The following is an 18,831-nucleotide window of genomic DNA, read 5'->3' as shown; positions in this document are numbered from 1 at the left end:
ACTGAGTAATAATTCTGTAATCAAGCATGATTAATTTTGAAGGTTTCAGCAAGTGGGATAATGGATTTCTGTCAAGATTTGGTTCATTTAATACTCATAAAAATGGAAATAATTTGCTTTCTGTGTTTTAATAACTACTAGCTTAATGACAGAGTAGACTTTTATCAGGATGTTAGATATCCACTGATTAAACTAATGAAAGAAGTCTAAGTTGTTCAGTCTTTGTGAGGTATCATTTAAGGTATTCAGAAGAGATGCTTCAGCACAGGGAATTCTTTGTTTAGTAAGTTCCTTTAAAAAAATGCAGGCAGCCGCTGACTTAAGAATGGATTATTTTAAAAGTTCATTTGTAAGGCAGTTGTATAGAGTTTGAAACATAAATGTTTATATGTGTATCTATAGGAGTGTGTGTGTGTTTATAAATGGACACATACATATACATATATAGATAGCTATACATACACACCTATATTCATACACACACACACAACATGATTAGGTTCCCAAACCAACTCAGACAATCCTAACTCATAACATACCTGAAATATAATATAGTATTAACAGTACTATCAGAACTAGATGACGTATATAACAGTATTTCTATGGGAAATTATGTTCAGAGTTACAATTCCCGATGCTTGGAATACCTCATCTCCTATTATAATTTGGAAGTAAGATCATGTGAAATTCTCCACTCACTATCACCTTCCAGGCAGTGAGAGCAAGTTGTAAGCTCTTCTCTATGCTCAGGAGTAAGAGCTCTAGCTGATTAGATATTGAGAGAGATGGATGAGGAGGTTGGAAGATGAGATACTGGGAAAATCTTGGTTCAGACCTTCTGTAGTTATCCTTAGGGACACTTGTCATTTTATCCATCATCTCTTTCCTTTTTTCTTCATATTAACAAATTATAAACCTGGTAAAGAGAAACATCATGGCGTGGTGGAAAAAGTGGCATGATGGAAAGTGACTTGGTGTTAGGAAGACCTAGGTTCATGTTGTAGACCATGGACAAGTCATTTAATCTGTGGGTGCCCTAGGCAACAACATAAAACTCGGAAGGTACGGGCACATTGCTGATCTGCATCCAAGGGCAGCCATGCTGGAATTTGATTTCACACCATTCAAGGGTCCAGTTTAGACCATCCACAAAAATAAATTAAAAAAAAAATTATCAAATATATGCAAAGAGTAAGGAACAGAATTGTAGTAAAACCATAAAAATTACATTTTAACAAAAAAGAATCAAACAAGTTAAACAAACCAAATACATTTAATTTGTGTCCCCTTCACAATTCATCCGCACTTTTATTACCTTTGGTTTCTTTTTCTCCTTTTTATATAGTCATTGTCTATGCATGCTGTTTTGGTTCTTTTGCTCTCGTTTTGCATTTCTCCTTATGAGCCTTTCCATACTCCCTGATAGGTTTCATATTTATCTTCTTTTATGATGCCATAATATTCTGTTGCATTAATATACCATCATTTGTTTAGCCATTTTTCAATCCAAATGTAGAGGTTGTTTCTAGGTTTTCTTTTTTTCTGTAGCAAATAAAGCAGATATATTTTTGTGCAGGAGGATCTTTTTGTCCTTTTCATGAAATCTTTTGGATAAGGTCCTGGCAATGAAATGACTGTATAATGAATTTTGTTACCTAACATATGGTATATTGTCCAGTACACTTTTTTCCCACTCTCTTTGCTCTTTTCCATGGACCCCAGGGATTGATCATAATTTTCCTTTTCACCATCATTACCCACTGCTTCCATCCATGGTTTCTAGTCATCTCTGATCCACTGTAGAACAGAATAAAATCTCACAGCTTTTCCTTTATGCCAGAGCAATCGTCCCTTTTGCAGTTTTCCTAAGTTTTCCCCATTTCTGTCAGTGGCATAGCCACTCACCTACTTATCCATGCTCTAAGACCCCATGGTAACTTTTGCCCTTTTCCACCTTGTACATCTAATTAAATTTCTTGATTCTGCATATGTAACTTTCCTTGAATCTATCTCTTCTTTTCTGCCACTACCCTAATATATCCATTTATTACCACCCACTTTGAATATTTTGATAGATTCCTGTTAACTCTCCCTCCTTCCATTCTCTTCTTCCCTTCAATCCATCTCATGTCACTACTAGATTAGTCTTTCTTACGTATGTCTTGTCACTCCTCTGCCCCAAACCAGTCAGTCCCTCTCTTTTGCTTTACCAAATAAAACCCAGATCCTTTACCTTGGCATTCATGGCTCTCCACAATATGGCACTAACCTTCCTTCCAAGCTTTAGAAATCAATCAGTCAACAAGCATTTATTAAGAGCTTGCTATTTGTCAGTCACTGTGTAAACACTGTTCTCTACCACTGATTTTATGCTTTGGTCAAACCAGGTTACCCATCATTCCCTGTACACACCTATGCTTTCCCACCTCCATGCTTGGCTTAGACTCTTCCCTATGTCTATATGCCATTCTCTCTCTCCCCCTCCCAGTCTACACCTGCTGAAATTTTACTATTATAGCTTACATGCCCTTGATTTCCCCAGTCAGACATTCCTTTGTTGGACCTCATGAAGAATTTTTGCATTTATCATGTTTTATTTTATATTTTTATATGTGTATCTGTTTTGCTATTCCGCATTTTCCCCAGTGCCTAGGACAGAGATTTTTGTGTGTGATCATGTGTAACTTTTTGCATGTAGAAGGTGTTTAATAAATGTTTGATGAATGACATTGAACTGCTAGAAAGGACAGGAAAAAAAGGTAGTAGGTTAAAAACAAGTTTCCTTTCTATCCTCTCCTCTCCTCTTTTCCTTTTTCACTAAAGTCCTGTAGAGAAAACAAAGATGCACTTAGATGATAAATAATGGCAATTCTTTGAGTGTACAGAGGACCAAAGTAATACCTATTTATATTTCAGAGGACCACTGCAACCTAATGGATCTCCTGAGCATTTCATTATAGAACCTTGGTTGGTCTAAGACTAGCTCTGAGACTTGGGAAACAACATTTGGGGAAGGAAGGTGCAGGGATCAAGGAACCCCTATTTCTTCCCTTCTCTTCATAGGTCCTGAACTAGACTAAATGCTTGTGGTGTGAATGGAGTAGAAAACTCAGTTAAATATGAATCAGAAACTAAAGCTAGGGCTTGGGGGGAAAGGGAGGAAGCCAGCAATATGAGTTCTGAAGCAGTGAGGAGGGTAGAAAGGGAAAGACAGGAAGTCCCAAATAACAGCTGCCAGGAGGAAAAAGGTCTTTCAACATCCACTCAGGTGATCATTTGTCTATGAGATATATTGGGGATTTTGCCAACCAAATAAAGACCAAACTCTTCACCTTGGCATTCAAGGCTCTTTGCAAGATATGTCAGTAAGATAGGTATATATAATTTGGAGAATTTCTGTACAGACAGGCACAGTGGATGGTTTGGGGAGTAACACACAGACTGCTAAAGTCCCTTGTCCAGAAGTCATCTGAAGAGCTGATAAGTTTTTAAATTTTAGCACTGTAGGAACTAGCTGCCATGTGAAACGTAACATTACGCTCAAGTGAAGCAAAATCTCCCATAAGGAAATGCTGCTTGAACTGATCCAACTATCTAGACTGTGATTTTAATGACTCTAATTCCTGCCTACAGCCAGGTGGGATGGGAGGAATATATATGGCATAGCAGATTGAGTATTGGACTTGGAATCTGGAAGTCCTGGGTTCAGATCCTAACTCTGGTATTTACTCATTTATGACCCTGGGCAAATTTCTTAATCTCTCTGATTCCCAGTTGCTTTATGTGTAATAGTAATAGCTAACCTTTGCAACACACTTTAAAGTTTGCAAAGAATTTTGCATATTATCTCATTTAATTCTTACAACAGCCCTGTGAGGTGCTATTGTTACTATATCCAATTTTATATATGAGGAAACTGAGGCTGACGGAGGCTAAATGATTTGCCCAGCATTACACAGCCAGCTAGTAAGTGTCTGAGACTAGGTTTGACTTTAGGTTTTCCTGAATCTAAGTCCCATATTCTATCCTATGGCTGCTGTAAGTATAAGATGAGGTCGTGTTGATCAAGACCTCTGCCAGCTTGAAAGGATTACATATCATGTTAGTTATTATTACTCAGCAGACCTTGATTTTCCCATGGGGGAGAGCCCTAGCTGCTGTTGTCTTCCTTCACCGTGACTTTCTTCTCTAGTTCCAGGAAGGAAGTCTTCTGTCTGTATTAGCGGTCCCTTGATAGGAAAGTCTTTTTTTCATTGCTTCTTTTGCAGTTAATTCTGCAGTAGGATGACTGGCACCCTAAAGTCTCAAATGGGAGAAAAATAAAGACCCTACAGGTGGGAATGAGCTTAGACTGAGAGAGAGGAGGGGGAAAAGAAAGCAGTGACTTTGATTTTGCAAAGTGCCTTGTTCTGAAAAACTCAAGCAGGAGGTGCATGTTCAGAAGAGGTGCTTAAGGGAGTCAGATGAGCTCTATGGGGTCTTCTGGATCTGAAGGCATTGGCACTCAGTCTTTGCACTTGCTTTTCTCTAGATATTTAATCCTCTCTTCAAAAAACAACTTGCTGATCAGATTGAGTTATACTATGAAAGGTGTGCCGAGATTAAAGAAATTGTGTCTCTCTATGCAAACATCATACAGCAAGGTGATGACAATCCAAGAATGTGTAAGTATCCAATGCTAGGGCACTACTTTTAAGCACCATGCTCTTGTGTTTTCTTCTATATTGAACTTCAAAGTAGCCTCAAACTGAACCCCAGTTGAAAGATGCAACAATGACCTGACATAAGTTTTCTAAAATCTGGAGTTGGGTACTTAGCAAAATTTAGCAAAGAAGTATAAAAAAGTAATGGCCAAGAGAAGCATAAAACTTCCCTGTGGTTTTAACCATATGAAATTCCAATCCAGAGACAGAGATTTAATCTACTGTATTGCTTTATTCCCAACCAGAAGAGTTAGCAGTTTAGAAAATAAGGATTAATTGGAGAAAAAATGATTACTAGTTTTTTTTTTCCTTCACTGGTGCATTTTGACCTAAGAACGTTAAGAATTGTGTGTTGTTTACCTTTAAAAATGCTATATAATGAGTGTGTTGTTATGGATTTTTGTTTTTGCTTTTTCAAATCTTGAAATAAAATTCTTCCTGAAGAAGTTTGTCATTTTTAATAGAAAGAATAAATTACAATTAAATTGTACAGATCTCTTGACAAATATTCAGGAAGGAATTTATTTTATTATATTACTCGACCATAATCATCATCTTCCCCTCCTCCAAATTTCTCTATTTCTTTTTGAGAGCATCATTCTTTTATTCAGTCAGGTTTGTACCCTTAGAGTTGTTCTCACATCTTTTCCCTCCCTCAAAGGACCATAGCCAATCAGTTTTTAAATCTTATCCATTCTACTTCCATATCTCTCACCTCCATCTTCTTTCCCCTCATGTGGTCACCAGTCCCTCATCATTTCTTGCCTAGACTACAGCCACAGCCTCCTAACTGGACTTCTAGCTTCCAGTCCTTTGACTTCTGTAATCAGTTCTCCATACAGTTCACAAAATAATCTTCATAAAGCACAATCTGACTGTGTCACCCTAGCTAAAGAAATCCCAAAGGCTTTTGATGACCTCAAGGATGACTTTTCAGTTTGGTAGCTGAAGCCCAACTCCAGCCAGTTCTCCCAGGTTCCCTGCACACCACTCCCTTCTCTGTTCCAAATAAATTGGCCTGCTTTCTGTTCCCCAACTCAACACTCTCTTTCCTGCTTTTTTGCCCACTTCTGTAAGAAACTCTTGCTTTCTTCAAGGCTCAGCTCATCCTATCTCCAACAAGAAGCCATCCCTGAATTCCTTGAACTGCTAGTATCCTCTGTCTCTTCGCTCTATTATCATGTATCTACTTTTCTGAATATCGTATATGTATTATCACTATCTCCTACATCTCCAGTAGGGTGTTTGCTCTTTGAGGACTGGGATTTACTGTTTTTCATTTTTGTCTTTGTGTCTTATATTTTTGCCTTCTATTTTGTAAGAGCTTAATAACTGCTTTTGGGATTAGATTGGATTGGATTAAATTAGATTGGATCAAATTGGATTGGATTGAATTTGGTAATCATTAGGCCCTCTGGTGTTCTAACTGGAGGTTGAGAGCTCACTACTTCTTCCAGTGCCATAGGACTCCCTGTCTGATGCAGTGATGCTAGAATTAGTCACATGCATTTCTCCTGGAACAGGAAATTCCTAGGGGATATTTGCTGTTAGCTGCAGCAAATTACATATTCATTCCTGCCTACACAGCTCCCTATATACCCTTGTAGCTGAACTCCTCAATTGCCATTAGATTGAGGGGCAAATTTTGCACATATGCCAGTCAAATGAGTTTTGCATCAAATGTTCCAAGTTGGAGATCAGAGATGGGTTATATGAGTGTGAAAAGGCAGTACTTTTGGAAATTCAGTTCAGGAATAGGCTGTATGGATCCCAAACTGCTGCTCTCACAACAAAGGAAGCCAAAAATATGATACTGTCAAAAGAGGAGAGAGTGAGTATAGGGGAGCTGAGATACCCTAAAGCAGAAAGAAATGTGTGGGGCTTTTAAAAATGTAATTTTAGGGAAAGTATTCTGTCAATCAGCACCTCACTTTGTCATCTAATCTGCTCTGTGCAGAGACTTCTCAGGGAGGAGGAGTGACAATGTGAAATCTCTGTAACTACCACCCTTGAGGATTTTGCCTTCCTTGAGCTCTCCTTACTTTGCTCCTCAGACAAAGCTGCCAATGAGAGTTGAACAGATATTTACCATATTGGTCCTAGAGGGGACCATCTGTTCATTTTGCAAACCCATTTAGCAGTCATCAGCAGCTCTGTGTCACTTTCCCCTGGCTTGGCTACAAAGATGTGACCCAGTGGCAAAGGGCACCCTTTGCAATTCCTTTCTCCTCAGAGAGTCAAACATCAGCAGTTTACATGCACTCAGATTCCTTTCTACCTCTTAATTTCCAGCTCCTGGATTTCATTTAAGTTTGCCTTGGAGAGGGGAGAAATTTCCTTTCTCAACACACATATATGAAACAGGAAGGTGGATTAGTGTGATAAAACAAAGCCCTTGACTTAGAGTCAGAAGACCTGCTTCAAGTTCTGGCTCTGTCATTTATGTGCTCCATGACCCTGGGCAAACTGCTCAGCCTCTCTGAGCTCCAGGTTCCTCCGTTATAAATTGGGAATAATAGTTTGTTCCTACTCCACCTCTGTCACAAGGTTGTTGTGGGGATCAGTGAGATAATGTATGTCACCACAAATAGTTTCCCCGCAAATACTATTTTGACGTAAGCTATTATTATAACTTCTTATGTTTCTCATTTTCTCTAGGTAACCACAAGAGCTACTATTTAGACCTTAATGCTAGGTATGGAAGATTGTCAACATGTCGTGCCTTTCCTTGGAGAAAAGAGCTGAAGGATAGATACTTCAATTTGTTCCAGGTTTTGCAGGAAAAGAATTTACTGTCTGGTAATTGAGTCTTTGTCTTGGCTTTTTGGAAATTGGTTTGGAAAGCTCCTGTTTTGGGATATTTCAGCATGTTCTCTGTGCTGGCTTGTGTCTCTGAGCATTTTCTTTAACTAGAGTATCCTAGGGTGATTTCAGGAGTTAAATTCTGGCCACATAGCTCTCAGTAAATCTGGGAGTGATACTATATATATATATATAAAAATCCATGACTCAAAACTGGGCCCTAAATTTAGAAATCACCTAGACAGTCCTTAATTTAAATTGTAATTTAAGTCATTCCCAACCCAGAAATCTCTAAGGATGCTTTCCAGAGGCCAACGTCATTTTCTTAGGTGTCTGAAGACTTGATTTATGTATTAAGTAGATAGTTATAACGAGGAAGGTAAGAGGTTTGCTGGTCATAGAATATCTAGAGGGTTGAAGGAACAGGTCAACATTAGCCTAGAGAAAAGAAGACTAATAAGAAAGCATGATAGTTATTGTCAGCAAGAAGCAGTGTAGTACTGTGGAAAAGGCTGGGTTTGGAGTCAAGATCAGCCATTTACAACACCCATTACCTTACGCAAGCCACTTTATTTCTCTGACATCAGTATACCAGTCTGCAAAATGAGGAGGGCTGGACTAGCTGACCTCTGAGATCCCTTCTCACTCTAAATATATGATCCTTTGAAATTTTGGGACTGTCCCGAGGTAGGGGTAGGAGTAACATTCTTCTGTGTTGTTCCTGAGGCCAAAAATAGGTAGATTTAATGGGAGATATGTTTTAGACATAAGAAAGGATTTCCTAACAACCAAAAGTATATTGGGATGCCTTATGATACAGTGGGCTTCCCATCGCTGGAAGATGGGGCTTTCACTAGGACAGATGGGTACCCATCTGTTGGAAATCTTAAAGAGGAGAATCAATCCTGCATTGGGTGGGACATTGGACTAGATGGCCTAAGGTTCTTTCCAACTCTAAGGTTCTAAAATCAGGCTTCTGACCATATTTACATAAGATTGTATTACTTACAGAAGGTTCAGAAAGAAATCAGTATTAGTTTCCACTATTTCAAAAACTTAAAATCTTTTTATAAAAAAACCTAGCAAGTGATACTAATTGGCATCCTTTCATGTTTCATTTTCCACTTCAGTAAGACTTCTTTTAATCTAAATTTAAATTTTTGCCCAAGTGTCAGGAGCTCTGACATCATTATTTGCTAGTGCCTGGGGCCTGACAACTAAAGATGGGTGTAAACTGGGATTTTTGACTCCTTGAAAAGATTCATATTTGAATATCAAAAATAGGTAGTGTCCACATAGATCCCTATGCATTGGATGTGTCCCATTGGAGCCCTTTAACATCCCAGGCTTACATCCTTCAGAGTGAGAGGGTGGGGAGCAACTGGGACTTGTCATTTCATTTACCCATCAGGCCTCTTCTGGCATCAGCTCTGCTTAGATCTGTGCTAAGGAGCAGCCCACTAGGTGCTGCTGTAAATTCTAGATCTCCCCTTTCTCACCAAGTCTTGCCTCCCACAGACACACACAGACTTATATTCCTTCTTTGTCATTCCCCTGGGGCAGAAGGGCCTGCTGAATGGGAAGCTCCAGTTGGGGGGCTATCCTTCCAGCAGTCCCTCCCGGTCCCAGCTACAGTTGCCCTCCTTCTCCCTTCCAAAAAAAGAAGATGAAACCTTCTTCAGAGACAAGTCTTACTTACCTGGGGCATTTCATAGGCTAGAGCTAGAGAGTCCTCCTCATATTAGCACAGAGAGAAAGGTTGGCATGCCAGAGATATGCTTAGTTATGTAACCAGAAGGAATAAATGGTATGTAAATCTCATTTTATAGTTTCTAATAAATAAGTTTAGGTTTTAAAGTATTTTTGCCCTGGTTTCCTGTGGAAAGAACAGAAATCAAATTGTTGTGACGGCATCCCTGCTCCCTCCCTTACTTCTGACCTCAATCTGTCCTAAGTACCTAGTATAGCTCCTGAATCTCACTAGGTAAAATTGATCATTGGCTGACCGTAGCTGACAAGGGATTGTCTTTGGGTTGTTTTTATAATCCTTTCCTTGTTTGGAATTCATCTGCTTCGTGTCAGTAGCTTGCATTAACACCTTTCAGTTTACATAAGGTTTTTTTTTAAGTCATTCAACAGGCATTTATTATTTACTCTGTGCCAGGCACCATGCTGAACACTGGGGATACAGAGAGACAGAGATACAGAAAAACAATCCCTTCTCTAAGGAGCTCACATCCTAATGAGGGAGACAAATTGGGAATAAATAGGTTCATACCAGATATATGCAGCTTCCATCCAATTACCACCATTGGGTATGATGAAAGCATGTGAAAATTCTGTCAGATGTGTAATGTTTGGAACCACTTGTTTTAGTCATTGAAGGAAGGAAGGAGGACTAACAGATTTTTAAAAGAATCTAATCCAAGGAGTTCATATTTTATCAGTTCAATAAATATTTGTTAAGAGCCTGCTATGTGCCAGGCATTGTATTGAGTGCTAGAAATACAAATAAGAAAAAAATCTGCCCTCAAGGAGTTTATGATCCAATGGGGAAGTACAATATGCAAAGGGAAGCTAGAAATGTAGGGGTGCGAGGGAAGAAGCCCAGACCCAAGGGCATCTTGTTCTGTGATGTTTAAAACTAGCAAAGCTGCAGATGGAAAGTGGAACGTGAGCTGGAAAGTCCAAATCCTGCCCTCTATAAAGGAAAACTTTGGGAGGAATTTAATGTTCCAGCCTCTGGCCCTCCCATTGGACTTTTATATAGAGGGATAAAACAAAAGCTTAAAATGTGACACCAGGGAGTTGGGCTAGACATCAAGAAAACCTCTCTTGACATAAAGTTGGAACCACTGAATGAATCACCACAGGAATTTGTGAAGTCCAAGGGCAGAGCTGGGAGGAAAGAGAGGTAGAAGTTACAAAGAGACAAATTTAGATTTGGGTAAGTATTCTTTCAGGACAGCTACCTCAGAGTATGCAGGCAGGTGCCCTATCCTGGCTTCCCCGTGAGTGAAAGTATTCAGATAAAAGCGTTGCAGCCAACTTGTTCAATACGTTGTAGGGCAGTCTTGGTCAGCCTTGGACTGAGCTGAACGACCTCTGAGTTCTCCTTCCAACTAAGAGATTCTGAGATTCTCTGAAATCTTTAAAACTAAGAGATCCTTGTTAGACACAGCACTGCTTTTAGTCACTAGAGCCTGGAATTTTATGACTATGTACGTATGTGTATATATGTATATAAACATATAGATATCTATATGTGTGTACATATACATATATTTAATTCAGTCAATATGTAGTAAGTGCCAACCGTGCTTAAGGCTTTGTGCTAAGCACTGGGGAGACGTAAAGAGACAAAAGACAGATCCTGACCTCAAGGAACTTACAGCATGCAAGCAAATATATACAAAGTAAGCTATATACAGGATAAATAGGGAATAATTAAGAGAGAAGGTATTGGAATTAAGGGGGGTTAGAGAAGGCTTCTGTATATATTTACATACACATACATACATGTATCTATTTATCTACATATACATATGTTTACACACACGTTTACATAGTCACAAAATCATAGGCTCTATTATCTAAAAGAGTTTTTGTATACATATACATGTGTCTATATACCTATATAGTTAAGACTATGGCGTTGTGGTTAGCCCTGGGTTCAAGTCCTGTCTCTAGCATATAACAAATACTGACTCAGTGCCCTGGGCAAGTCACTTAACCTCTCAATGCCCCAGACAACTCTCTAAATTTATAAGTTGCAGAGAAGGTCCCAGCCGATGCTGGTAGGATGTCTCTTCTTCCTGGAGTTCATATTCTGATGAAATCCAGGGTCCATTTGTTATGCTGTATCTTTACAACCTAGACAGTATCCCTAACAGCACATCCACAATTGTATCTCTATCAGCAGTATCTAAAATTGGGGCAGGAACATCATTTGGCTTAATTTTCAATGTCAGCCATGCCCTTGAATTTGGGTAGATGAGTCAAGGAATTTGGCATTCATTTGAATTATACTTCAAAATTTTGTTGACTCTTTGTGACCTTGTGTGGACCATGGGGTTTTCTTGGCAAGGATACGGGAGTGGCTGGCCATTTCCTTCTACAGTGGATTAAGAGGTTCAATGATTCATCCAGGGTCACACAGCTAGTAAGTGCCTGAGACTGGATTTGAGTTCAGGTCCTCCTGATTCTAGGTCCACAGAACCATTTAACTGCCTCTAATTTTTTGACAACCTCTTAATTGTACCATAACACAGAGAGCTTCTTGCACCTAAAGAGAGGCCCCTCACCTCAAGGTCAGCCCATTATGATTGTTCAACCTAGAAGGCCAGTTCCTTGTCAGGCCCAACAGCCCCAGCACAATGATTCCCTTCCAAACTACCTCATCAGCATTTAGATTTTGTCCACATTGAACTCTCTCTAATGGGGTTTCAATTTAAGTGATCATAAATGTGGGCTCCATAATTACGACCAAAGTGGCATAGATCTCTTCTGCTTCTTTCCTTTCTTTCTTGGCACATGGCCTTTGCATGAATTTAAAATTTAGGAGTGCAGTTTAGGAGTATCGTAAAACTTTGCTTGTGCTTGTCATGCCAGGAAATGAGGCATAGGGCTGGCCAGATTGGATCAGGGCACGGAGTCCAGCTGAGCCAGAAAAGTCTAGCACATAGCAGAAGTTTAATCAAGCAAAGGGTCCAGGCTAGGGCAAACATGTCTTGGGTCTGGGGTAGTAGAGTCCAGCCATTGGGAGGGTCAGTAAAGGAGCTCAGATGGTACTCAATGGCACAAATCAAGAAAGTTGTGGCCTCTGATCTTGAGGAAGAGAATGCTTTCTCTCTGGTATGTTATTATGCTTTTTATTTGTTGTAAGGGGCTTTTGGTCCATTGCTATTTATTGTTTCTGGGGTGTATGGGTGTTCAGGGAGGACTGGTATCTCTAGTGGATGGGCTTGCCAAACCCTCCTCAGGGCAGCTCATCCACTTTTTCTGTCCACCTGGCACTCAACTCTGACCTATGGCTTCAAGAATCTGTAGCATGCATAGAGGCCACACCCTGGTAGACTGTCTCAGCAGATGGACTAAACCAGGTTGAGGGTAACCAACGGGCCACATACCTGTCAGTGAGTTAAGTGGGATGTCTATCCCAAGCCTGTGAAGACTTCCCCTGGTGGAATGAGTGGATGACAACAATTTGTTCCAACAGCCATGAAGATGACTGAAGCAGGTACTCTGAGGTACTTAGAGCTTAGTTAGATACTAAAGATGCCAAGGCCATCCACTGTATCCCATGCCATCTCCAGTCATCTTGACTTTTGTCTTGCCACTGGACCTTGATGACTCTAGAAGAGACAGTGAAGCTGATGGCTTTGTGCAATTCCATCTCACATAGATCTAATTTAGAAACAAGTCAAGGCATCATCCTATGATGTCTGAGAATGAAGGAACAAGAACAACAATTTATGGTCTTTGAAATGGTCTTCAGGTAGATCCTTTTCTGGGCTGAGGCAGAGAGAGGTTAACCTTCAGCACCAGGGCCACCTTTTTTTTTTTTTTGGAGGGGGAAGGTGAGGCACTTGGGCTCAAGTGACTTGCCCAAGGTCACACAGCTATTAAGTGTCAAATGTCTGAGGCCAGATTTGAACTCAATTCCTCCTGCCTCCAGGGCTGGTGCTGTATTCACTGCACTACCTAGATGTCCAGACCAGTGCCACCTTCTGTGTAAGGACATTCATTCCTTGGAGCCTTTTCAGTTATTTGGATGCTTCTTCTGGGAGAATATGCAAAATCTACAACACTCTTGAAAACTGCCAACTCTTGGTTGATTCACGGGGTGATAACAAAACCATTTGCTGGGTCTTCATAGCCCAGTGGCCATTACTGCATTAGAGTGCAGATGACAAATCCTTTTCAACTACTTTTTTTTCTAATGTTTGATTTTGTGCAGCAGACACATGTACACAAGCCATTCCTTTGATGGTTAAATGACATTTTCACTTCCTTAAAAATAAAAGAACAAAACCATCTATATTACTTGTAATGCCCTTTTGGAGGCTTGAACTAAAAACAACTTTTCTCTTTATATTTCTTTTCCTCTGACACACAATGAGTTTGGTTTCCTATTCCAGATTTCTAACTCTAGTACAGCCTCTGCAGTTCTGTGATCCTAAGGCAAAGAGCTACATCCTCTCTTGCTCAGATTTCTTCTCTCCAAATGGAGAATGTGTCCGTGATCTCTCTCGGGTGATTATTATGAGAGGAAGCTAGACTACTCTGGAACAGTCAAGGGTTAAGTCATGATGATGGGGGATTTTGTTTTCTTGGCTTCTGATAGTATAGGAGAAAGAACATGGATCCTTTTTGGTTCCTTCTCTACCCCATTAATCTCCATAAATGAGACATGTTTTTTAGTTACAGCCCAGCTAGAGAAAGTGCATATGTTAAACCAGATGGACGAAATTAACAGTTTCATTAAATTGATTTTAAAATTGTCAGTTTCACGATGACACCAAAGCAATCACGGTGTTGGTTTTGTGCCATGATTGGAAATTCAGACTTCAAAGAATGTGTGAAACTAGCAGTTTTGTCTTGGAATTAAAATTTTTAAATTGCCTTCCCTCTCACTGCTGAATGCTTAGTTCTCTCACAGCAAAGACTGATTCATGCATTCATTTAAGTTCAGAATTTTAATTATTTAAAAGGAATTTTAAAAATCTTTTAAAAACACATGACTTCCAACTCTATGAGATTTCTAGACCTAGAAGCTCAAGTCTGATGAGTAATTCCCCTCCCGGCCCTTGTTATCTATTACTTCTTAACCACTAGAGCACTGACGCAAATAATTTCTGGAGTTACAAGCTAGGGGCCATAGGAGTCACACATTTTTATGAAGCTTATTTCACCTTCACAGAATTATAGAATTTGAGAACCGTAAGGGACTTTAGTCTAACCCATTTATGAAGGCATCCTCACTGTAAAATACTTAGCGAGTGGTTGTTCAGCCTCTGTTTACAGACTCACCACCTCTCAAAGCAGCCAGTGCTTTCATCGTTAGGAAGCTTTTCCTGATATCAAACCTAAATTGGTATCTGTACTTTCCACCCCTGTTCCTGCTTCTTCCCTTTGGAGCAGAACACATATAATTCCCATGACAATCTTTCAATCCCCTGCTCCTCCTCCCCCCCAGGCCTTCTCTTCTGGCTCAACAGAACTGGAGTCCGTGGGTATTCAGGCCAAACAGTTGAGGATTGGACAAATTACATCTTAATGTTTAAAAATACTTTGCTATGAATACAGCACCTGAGAGGAATAAATATTTAAAAGTAAATCTGTGAATAAGTTTGAATGGGATTTATTTTTTAAAACTTCACTTGAGTGGTGCAATTTCTATTGAATAGAGAGAAGATTAGATTTGTTGGGTAAAATAAGATTCTTAATTGTAGTGTATTCCAGTGGATCTGTGACCTCAATGATGTAGACGTTCCTACGGTGATACAGATTGCAGCACTTCCATGCCAGTCCTTCCTGGGTGCTTTTTCTTTGTGTCTTCCTATAGCTTCAACACAAGCAGTCTTCCTCACTTCCTCCTGATGTGATGAGAATACCAGTGGGGCACTGGGCTTTCTACCTGCCATCCCTTGTCCTCTCTACATGATTAGTACATCTTTTCTGTTGTAGAATCCCTAAAACATTCTTTACTCCTCAAAAAATTCATTTTTCCTCATTTGTTATGTGTTGTTGCCTACTCATACTCACCATACTCTTTTCCCTGGCAATTCATGATAACCCCTGAATTGCATTGTGCAAGGTCAAAATCCAGATCCACATCCCAAAACATTTTGTGGTTTGGAGTCACTCTCTCCTTGCCTGAAGACTCTTGATGCTGGTAGTGGCTGACAGCTTACCAGGGAAGCTTCTGTAATTAGAAGGGAGGACCATCCCATTTTCCTCCCTTCTTCAAGTAGCAAGATGGAGAGAGCCAAACATTCCCCCTCCTCATAGCTCAATACTTGAATTGCCCTTGAGCTATGAGGAGAGGAACATGTTGGTAGCTTCAAGACCATGGCCAACCTCTGGTTTTTAACTACATCTCTTATGCTCGTCCCCACAAATGACTCTTGGTGTTTTGTGTGTTGATTCCTCAGTAGCTGAGTGGAAAATCTAAAATAAAGTGATGAAAAAAGCTTTTTGACCCCATAGGAAAATTCTTGTTGAATATCACAGTTTTCAAGCGAAAAGAAAGAGCTTAAACTACTTGAAAATATCTCTTTAGAAGTGAATCATCTGTGTCACCTAACACCCAGCAGGAATTTTTTACGATACTCCACCCAGCACAGGGTCTGTTTTGCACACAGTAGGCTCTCAATAAATGCAGGAAGGAATGAATAATAAAGAATAAAACTAGAAAATTAGGAGATAGTGATAACTGGAATGGCTGTTCCATAAAACCCTCAAGTTCGCTTAAGTACTAATAAATTTATAGGTTCACAGGAAGGCTTTGTAAGATGATATGTAGCTTAAGGAATCTGCATAATCAGTTTCTGGCTCACAGCAGTGTTTTTAAAGAAAACTAGGTACTTACATCTTATACATGGCAACCCCGGGAAGGAATTGGAGGCAAAAGATGACAAGAAAGCATCCAGTTCAAAGGTGGGGGGCAAGAGAACTGGGGGACTTACACAACTTTTTTTCAGAATAACCAAGGAAATATTAGAAGAAAAATATACCTTTCTTAAGAAAATCTAATAGAAGAAACCTCTTTAAGAGTTTCAGTGGTCCTGATTTGATAGTGAGTCACACTGAATAAATTAGTCTCTGGGGGGAATTTTTTCAGCTATATATGGCGAATCAGTTTTCCCAGGGTACTAGGCAGTCATTTAGAACCTAGGAAGAAGTCATTTGCAAAATGACGTGGTAGCATCCCAGAAGAGTTTAATTTACCTCCCCTGAGGGTGGTTTACCTTGACTCACTGTAGGATCAGTCATAACAATAACTCAGGTAATTTAATTGGCTTTCTCCCCCTTCTTTCCAGAATCTTGGCCATCTCATGGTAATTAATTTTGTGTGCCCTGAATTATGTTATTTCCAGTGCCAGGAAGCCAAAATGATTCAGTGCTAGAAGTTGGTGGGAGGATATTTGAGAAAGCTGTAAAGAGACTCTCCGGCATTGACGGTCTACATCAAATTAGCTCCATTATTCCGTCCCTGATGGATTCCAGCTGCTGTGGATACCATAAAGCTTCCTACTTCCTTGCAGTCTTTTATGAAACTGGACTAAATGTGCCTATAGATCACCTACAGGTAGAGTATTTCATGGATTTTGCTGATATCAATAACCGTCTTTACATTTTTTTTCCTTAGCAGTAATTTTAAAAAATTGTTGAAGAGGTTGGGAAGGTAAAATAGTTGATGTTCATCTTGGTTGGTAGAACTGGCCATTTCTAACTCCCCAGGGTGCTCTGGAGCTCTTTAGGTAGAAGAGAAATAGCCAACGAATGAGGTAACGCCAGAATGCTGAGGCTACCGCCTGAACATTTGACTAAGAGAGGAAGTTATATCTCTTCGGGAAATGCAACCTCAGACAAAGTACTGGATTTCATCATCCAAAAAGCACTTTTACTACAGCGTACAGCAACTCCTTGAGCATTTGGGAGCAGATGATTTCTTTAAAGAAAATCTTGGCCCTCTCTCCCCAAAACCAAATTTTGATAAATGCTTGACTTTGATTACTTTAGCCTTTTTTATCCTCCTGATCCTTTAGCTAAGGGAAATAATTTGGGCCTATGGTCAAAGCATTGCCACAGCCGCCCCTCTCCCACCCTTGCCCTAGAAATAGAATGACCATGCCAGAGAGGGTTTAAAACCAAACCGAACAAATTTGTGATGCAGCTTAATCTAACATTTTGTATTCACTTTTCATAAACACTATAAAATGTTGCCTGACCTGCGTATTGTTTTCTGATTTCCCTATTTTGTTGATTATCCTTGATCCCCGGATTACCACAGAGCACAGACAACTGGAATTTGCTTCCCTGATTGTGCAAAGACATTGCCACTTCTTTTCAGTGCCTTGTTGGTGGTCTTTGTGAGTTTTATTTGGAGTTTCACTCCTAATGCTGTGGAGAATCCTGGGTTGGGGGAGTCCCAGGAAAGGCAGCATCACCGGGTAGGGTCAGGAACCTGAACTCTAACCCAGAGTGCACCACAAACTAGCAAGGTGACCTCTGGAGCAAGTCATTTTAGACCTTTGTTACAGGGCCTGAGTTCAAATCTTGACTGTGCTAACTTGCTACCTTTGTGACCTAGGGCAAGTCATTTCACCTGTGTGGGGCTGAGAGAAAAGAAGGTAGAGGAGGAAGCCAGCTAACAAGGGTTAGGCTAGATGATTCCATCCCTTCCAGATCTAAGGGTCTGGGACTCTATGGTCCAGAATTCTTCAGCAGTATAAAGGTATAATTCTTGATCTGTGCTGAGCAGCTCCTCTCTATTTCTACTGAAGAAAGAATAAAAGGACTCCTAAATGCCCTAATCCTGTTTCCTCCTTGGAGCACCACCTCCTATATACAGTCTTTCCTGATCCTTCCCCATATTTAGTTAATTGATGTTTCATATGTACTTACATGTACATGTTTTTCCCCTGACTAAATATAAGCTCCTTGAGGGCAGGATTTCATTTTTATTTTAGTATCCCCAGCCTAGTGCCAGCCTCAGCACATAGTAGGTGCTTAATAAATGTTTGTTGATTGATCTGTAAATGAGGGATAAAAATGCTTGTATTCTGTACTTAATGGGGATAAGATAAAATGGTTTGCGTTTTTGGATGTGTTATATCATATGGAAGAATCTCATTATGTTGGCTGTCACGAAACACTGAAGTTCATACTATGTCTTTCTCTGTTTTGTAAGAAAATAACAATAGCTTTCTGAGAGAATTTGGCAGCAGTCTTTCCTCCCACTTGAACTATTGAAAGAACCTTCTCATTGGTCTCCCTGTCTCAGCACTCTCCACAATCCTCCATTCAACTGCTGGAGTAATTTTCCTAAAGTGTAGATTTGACTAAGGTCACCCTCTACTCAACCAACTCCAATGCAGGATCAAACGAAATTTCTCTGTTGGACATTTAAAGCTCTTCATCTCACCTTTCCAGTCTTCCTTCTTTCTATTCTTTTGATTGACTCCCCCCCAAGTACTCTATGAACCCGCTACACTGACCTTGCTGATCCTTGCACATAATATTCTATCTCCCATCTCCATATCCTTCTTCTGGTTGCCCTCCATACTTGAAATACTCTCCTTCCTTTACTTTCACCTCT

General features: G+C 39.9%; 1 protein-coding gene across 1 annotated transcript in view; it reads left to right on the top strand.

Annotated features, from left to right (window-relative positions):
• The window catches only part of SEL1L3 (SEL1L family member 3), a 128,005-nt gene that overhangs the window by 42,752 nt on the left and 66,422 nt on the right, over window positions 1–18,831 (top strand). Inside the window, exons 8-10 of the mRNA XM_072620398.1 lie at window positions 4,532–4,664; window positions 7,362–7,502; window positions 16,607–16,818. Coding sequence (XP_072476499.1) covers window positions 4,532–4,664; window positions 7,362–7,502; window positions 16,607–16,818 — 486 coding nt within the window. The remainder of the gene's footprint in view (window positions 1–4,531; window positions 4,665–7,361; window positions 7,503–16,606; window positions 16,819–18,831) is intronic.

The sequence above is a fragment of the Notamacropus eugenii genome, chromosome 6 (genome assembly GCF_028372415.1).
Source record: "Notamacropus eugenii isolate mMacEug1 chromosome 6, mMacEug1.pri_v2, whole genome shotgun sequence".
NCBI lineage: Eukaryota > Metazoa > Chordata > Mammalia > Diprotodontia > Macropodidae > Notamacropus > Notamacropus eugenii.
This window is presented reverse-complemented; position numbering and strand designations above follow the sequence as displayed.